This window comes from Rhinoderma darwinii, chromosome 1 (assembly GCF_050947455.1).
Source record: "Rhinoderma darwinii isolate aRhiDar2 chromosome 1, aRhiDar2.hap1, whole genome shotgun sequence".
NCBI classification, from domain to species: Eukaryota; Metazoa; Chordata; class Amphibia; order Anura; family Rhinodermatidae; genus Rhinoderma; species Rhinoderma darwinii.
This window is the reverse complement of record NC_134687.1, coordinates 635,270,779-635,276,778: the sequence shown is the minus strand read 5'-3', so window position 1 is coordinate 635,276,778 and position 6,000 is coordinate 635,270,779. Positions and strand designations below refer to the sequence as shown.

General features: G+C 40.1%; 1 protein-coding gene across 1 annotated transcript in view; it reads right to left on the bottom strand.

Annotated features, from left to right (window-relative positions):
- Nucleotides 1-1,310: 1,310 nt before the first annotated feature.
- The window catches only part of LOC142654474 (uncharacterized), a 1,458,099-nt gene continuing 1,453,409 nt past the window's right edge, over nt 1,311-6,000 (bottom strand). The window contains 1 exon segment of the mRNA XM_075828928.1: nt 1,311-2,425. Within this exon segment, the coding sequence (XP_075685043.1) occupies nt 1,389-2,425 (1,037 nt within the window). The 3' untranslated portion in view covers nt 1,311-1,388.

Genomic DNA, 6,000 nt, shown 5'->3' with positions numbered 1-6,000 from the left:
CTCGAGAACACGCTGTGTGTCTGTGCACTACCAGAAGCTGGGCGTTCTGAAGAGAAGTGAATGATACTTCTCGTCAGAACGCCCAGCTAGTAAAAGTAGTAAAAACGCCCCGATGTACAAACATAATACACGCCCAGTTGGACTTTTACTTTAATCACGCCCACTTGGACTTTTGCAAGCCTCATTTGCATAAATACAAAAATAGTCATAACTTGGCCAAAAATGCTCGTTTTTTAAAAATAAAAACGTTACTGTAATCTACATTGCAGCGCCTATCTGCTGCAATAGCAGTTAGGGGTTGCTAAATCTGGTGACAGAGCCTCTTTAAGTTACTGTGTGAAATACTTCGTGAGCGTAGCTGTGTGGATATTGTAGGACTTTGACCAGATGAATTATCCCTTTTCCTAATTTCATAGACTATTTCCTGAATGCACAATATCTATAATTGAATAGCATTTCTCACATTCCAAACAATAATATGGTGTCTTTATGCAGTGTTTAAAATTTTTATTTCCTTGTAAGGCTGGGTTCACACGAGCACATTAACGTCGGTAATTGACGGACGTATTTCGGCCGGAAGTCCCGGACCAAACTCAGTGCAGGGAGCGGGGCTCCTAGCATCATAGTTATGTACGATGCTAGGAGTCCCTGCCTCTCTGCAGGACAACTGTCCCGTACTGTAATCATGTTTTCAGTACGGGACAGTTGTCCTGCAGAGAGGCAGGGACTCCTAGCATCGTACAGAACTATGATGCTAGGAGCCCGGCTCCCTGCACTGAGTTCGGTCCGGGACTTCCGGCCGAAATACGTCCGTCCATTACGGACGTTAATGTGCTCGTGTGAACCCAGCCTAAAACATTTTCCAGATAGAACTACAAAAAAAACTTCTACCCTGTGTGGCTTCTCTGATGATCCCTAAATTTGCCTTTAGTAATAAAACATTTTCCACATTCTGAACATGAATATGGTTTCTCTCCAGTGTGAATTCTCTTATGTTGAACAAGATTAGATTTATCTTTAAAACAATTTCCACATTCTGAACAGGAATACGGCTTCTCCCCTGTGTGAATTCTCTTATGTATTGCAAGACCTGATTTATCTGTAAAACAGTTCCCACAATCTGAACATAAAAATGGCTTCTCCCCTTCGTGACTTCTTTTGAAAATGGAAAATAAAAGAATTTTTTAAAAAAAGAGAACATAATATCATGGTGCAGACCAATGCAGCACTAAACATCGGCTCACAGACCAACAACTGGAAATTACAAAAGGTATAAAGATCACGGATAAATATAACTTATGTCACGGAGATCAATAAGGCTAGAGTAGCTCTGGTATGCACCCTGAACCTGTAGCCATGCATATAAACCCATAAAGGACAGGAAAGCGTTACAGAGCAACCCCTTTGTGACTTCTCTGATGTGCAGAAAGATTTGATTTTTGTGTAAAGCACCCACATTCAGAACATGAATATGGCCTCTCTCCTGTGTGACTTCTCTGATGTTTAACAAGAATTGATTTTTGTATAAAACATTTCCCACATTCTGAACAAGAATATGGTTTCTCTCCTGTGTGAATTCTCTTATGTATAGCACTACTTGATTTAACTGTGAAACTCTTCCCACATTCTGAACATGAATATGGTTTCTCTCCTGTATGAATTCTCTTATGTATTGCAAGACGTGATTTATCTGTAAAGCATTTCCCACATTCTGAACATAAATGTGGCTTCTCTCCTGTGTGAATCCTATGATGTTTACCAAGATTGGATTTATCTGTAAAGCATTTTCCGCATTCTGAACATGCATACGAATTCTCTCCTGTGTGACTTCTCTTATGTGTAGTAAGTCTTGACTTATCTGTAAAGCACTTTCCACATTCTGAACACGAATATGGCTTCTCCCCGGTGTGACTTCTCTCATGTATAATAAGATTTGATTTTCGTACAAAACATTTCCCACATTCTGAACGTGAATATGGCTTCTCTCCAGTGTGACTTTTTTTATGTGTTGCAAGATTTGATCTATCTGTAAAGCACTTCCCACATTCTGAACATGAATATGGTTTCTCTCCGTTGTGACTTCTCTGATGTTTAACAAGACTTGATTTATCTCGAAAACACTTCCCACATTCTGGACATGAATATGGCTTTTCTCCTGTGTGAATTCTCTTATGTACAGCTAGACTCGATTTATTTGTAAAACATTTCCCACATTCTGAACATGAATATGGTTTCTCTCCTGTGTGAATTCTCATATGTATTGCAAGACTTGATTTATCTGTAAAGTATTTCCCACAGTTTGAACATTGATATGGTTTCTCTCCTGTGTGACTTCTCTCATGTTTAACAAGATTGGATTGAGCTGTAAAGCATTTTCCACATTCTGAACATGAATATGGCTTCTCCCCTGTGTGGCATCGCTTATGTATAACAAGATTTGATTTCTGTGCAAAACATTTCCCACATTCTGAACAGCAGTATGGTTTCTCCACTGTGTGAATTCTGTGTGTAATAAGATATGAGCTTTTTGTAAACCGTTCATCATATGGAGACCTTTTACCCCCTTCCTGACCTGCACTTGTGACAACAATTTGGGATTGGTCACAAGAAGGTTCCTTATGATTAGGGGTATTACATGATAGATCTGTACTGTAAAGTCCTGTATGTACATTAACGGGAATGATGTTTTCTCCTGAAGAGTGCTACATGATAGCTGGTCTCACTGAAACCTGTTACCAGTATGTGTAATCATATATTTTCCTCCTTTTTTTTTTCCCCCCACTATTTGCCATAGCTCTACATTTTATATAACCCCAAGTTTTCTCCAACACCTCAGTGGTCTCCTATCCCTGTGGAGAGAGAACTTGGTCTAATAGTTTCTCATGACTGTGGGTTCCCGCTCTTGAAATTTAGAATTCCCTAATAAGCACGGGTATCATCGTCACCGCTCGTGCCAGGGCAACGCCCTGACAATTTTTCTGCTTGGCAGGGCATCCTGCCACTTTTAACTGTATTTGTATTCTTAGAATTTGATTGCAATAGAATACTATGGCGGAGCAGGGTGCCGCCAGTGCCCAGCCATTCACTCTTGTAGATCTTATTACGACCTCGGCGCTGGGACCTTGGCCCAGGTTCTGAGGAGCACAATATTGTAACTTCGCCTCTGACAAATGCAGAATTGAGAGAATTGTCTGATATATAGACAGATATACAGTAGTCATGTATCCAGTCACTGTGTGTCTACTACAGATGGATCCAGTAGAAGAAATCTACCAGAGAGATGTCCCAGTCCTCTGTATTCCCAGGACTGCCCAGAGGAAAATCACAATATCCCAGAGATTCATCAGGTAGATGGCGCTAAAGTCTCAACAAAATATGACCTTAACCCCTTAAGGACGCAGCCTAGTTTTGGCCTTAAGGCTCAGAGCCCATTTTTCAAATCTGACATATTTCACTTTATGTGGTAATAACGTCGGAATGCTTAAACCTACCCAAGCGATTCTGAGATTGTTTTCTCGTGACACATTGGGCTTCATGTTCGTGGTAAAATTTGGTCGATATATTCAGTGTTTATTGGTGAAAAATTGCAAAATGTAGAGAAAATTTTGAAAAAATAGCATTTTTCAGAATTTAAATGCATCTGCTTGTAAAACAGACGGTTATACCACCCAAAATAGTTACTAGTTCACATTTCCCATATGTCTACTTTAGATTGGCATCGTTTTTTGAACATTTTTTTATTTTTCTTGGACGTTACAAGGCTTAGAACATAAACAGCAATTTCTCATATTTTTAAGAAAATTTCAAAAGCCTTTTTTTTAAGGTACCTCTTGAGTTCTGAAGTGGCTTTGTGGGGCCTATGTATTAGAAACCCTGATAAAACACCCCATTTTAAAAACTAGACCCCTCAAAGTATTCAAAACAGCAGTTAGAAAGTTTTTTAACCCTTCAGGCATTTCACAGGAATTAAAGCAAAGTGGAGGTGAAATTTGCAAATTTCATTTTTCTTGCTGAATTTCAATTTTATTCATTTTTTTTTCTGTAACACAGAAGGTTTTACCAGAGAAACACTACTAAATATGTATTGTCCAGATTCTGCAGTTTTTAGAAATGTCCCACATGTGGCCCTACTGCGCTCGTGGACTAAAACACAAGCCCTAGAAGCAAAGAAGCACCTAGTGGATTTTGAGTCCTCTTTTTTATTAGAATATATTTTAGGCAGCATGCCAGGTTTGAAGAGGTGTTGAGGTGTCAAAACAGTAGGAATCCCCCAATAGTGACCCCATTTTGGAAACTACACCCCTCAAGGAATTCATTTAGGGTTGTTGTTACCATTTTGACCGCACAGTTTTTTCACAGCACGTATTTGAATTGGGCTCTGAAATGAAAAAAATGTCATTTTTTCCAATAAAATGTCATTTGTGATCAAAATTTCTTATTTTCACAAGGAACAAAATACACCATTTTGTTGTCCAATTTGTCCTTAGTGTGGCAATACCCCATTTGTGGTGATAAACTGCCGTTTGGGCCCATGGGAGGGCTCAGAAGGAAAGGAGCGCTATATGTTTGTTGGAGTCCAGATTTTGTTGGATTGGTTTTCGGGTGCCATGTCGCATTTGCAGAGCCTCAGAGGTATCAAAGCAATGGAAACCCACCAAAAGTGACCCCATTTTGGAAACTACACCCCTCAAGGAATTCATTTATGGTTGTTGTTAGCATTTTGACCACACAGTTTTTTCACAGCACCTATTTCAATTGGGCTGTGACATTAAAAAAATGACATTTTTTCCAATAAGATGTAATTTTTTACAAAAATTTCTTATTTTCACAGGGAACAAAATACTCAATTTTGTTGCCCAATTTCTCCTGAGTGCATCAATACCCCATTTGTGGCAATAAACTGCCGTTTGGGCCCATGGGAGGCCTCAGAAGGGAAGGAGCGCTGTGTGTTCTTTGGAGTACAGATTTTGTTGGATTGGTTTTCGGGTGCCATGTCGCATTTGCAGAGCCCCAGAGGTATCAAAGCAATGGAAACCCACCAGAAGTGACCCCATTTTGGAAACTACACCCCTCAAGGAATTCATTTATGGGTAATGTGACCATTTAGACTCCATAGTTTCTTCACAGAACTAATTTGAATTGGGCTGGGAATTAAAAAAATATATATTTTTTCCAATAATATGTCATTTTAGCTAAAAAATTCTTATTTTCACAAGAAATAAAATACTCCATTCTGTTGCCCAATTTGTCCTGAGTGCGGCAATACCCCATTTGTGGTGATAAACTGCCGTTTGGGCCCATGGGAGGGCTCAGAAGGAAAGGAGCGCTGTGTGTTCTTTGGAGTCCAGATTTTGCTGGATTGGTTTTCGGGTGCCATGTCGCATTTGCAGAGCCCCAGAGGTATCAAAGCAATAGAAACCAACCACAAATGACCCCATTTTGGAAACTACACCCCTCAAGGACTTCATTTATGGGTGTTGTGACCATTTTGACCCCATAGTTTTTTCACAGAACTTATTTGAATTGGGCTGGGAATGAAAACAAAATTATTTTTTTCAAATAATATGTAGTTTTGGCTGAAAATTTCTTATTTTCACAAGAAACAAAATACCCCATTCTGTTGCGCAATTTGTTCTGAGGGCCGCAATACCCCATTTGTTGTGATAAACTGCCATTTGGGCCCATGGGAGGGCTCAGAAGGAAAGGACCACCATTTGGCCTACTGGGGATTTTCTAGTGCGAAGTCATGTATGCAGAAGCCCCTGAGGTACCAGAACAGTTGAAACCCCCAAGAAGTGACCCCGTTTTAAAAACTACACCCTTAAGGCATTCATCTACATGTGTAGTGAGCATTTTGACCGGAGACCTACACCCCATAAACTGTAATGTGGGTTCTCCCGGGTATGGCAATACCCTACATGGGGCTCTTATCAGCTGCCTGGGCACACAGCAGGGCTCAGAGGGGAAAGACGAGGGGGGATAAGCTGTGCGGAGTGCATC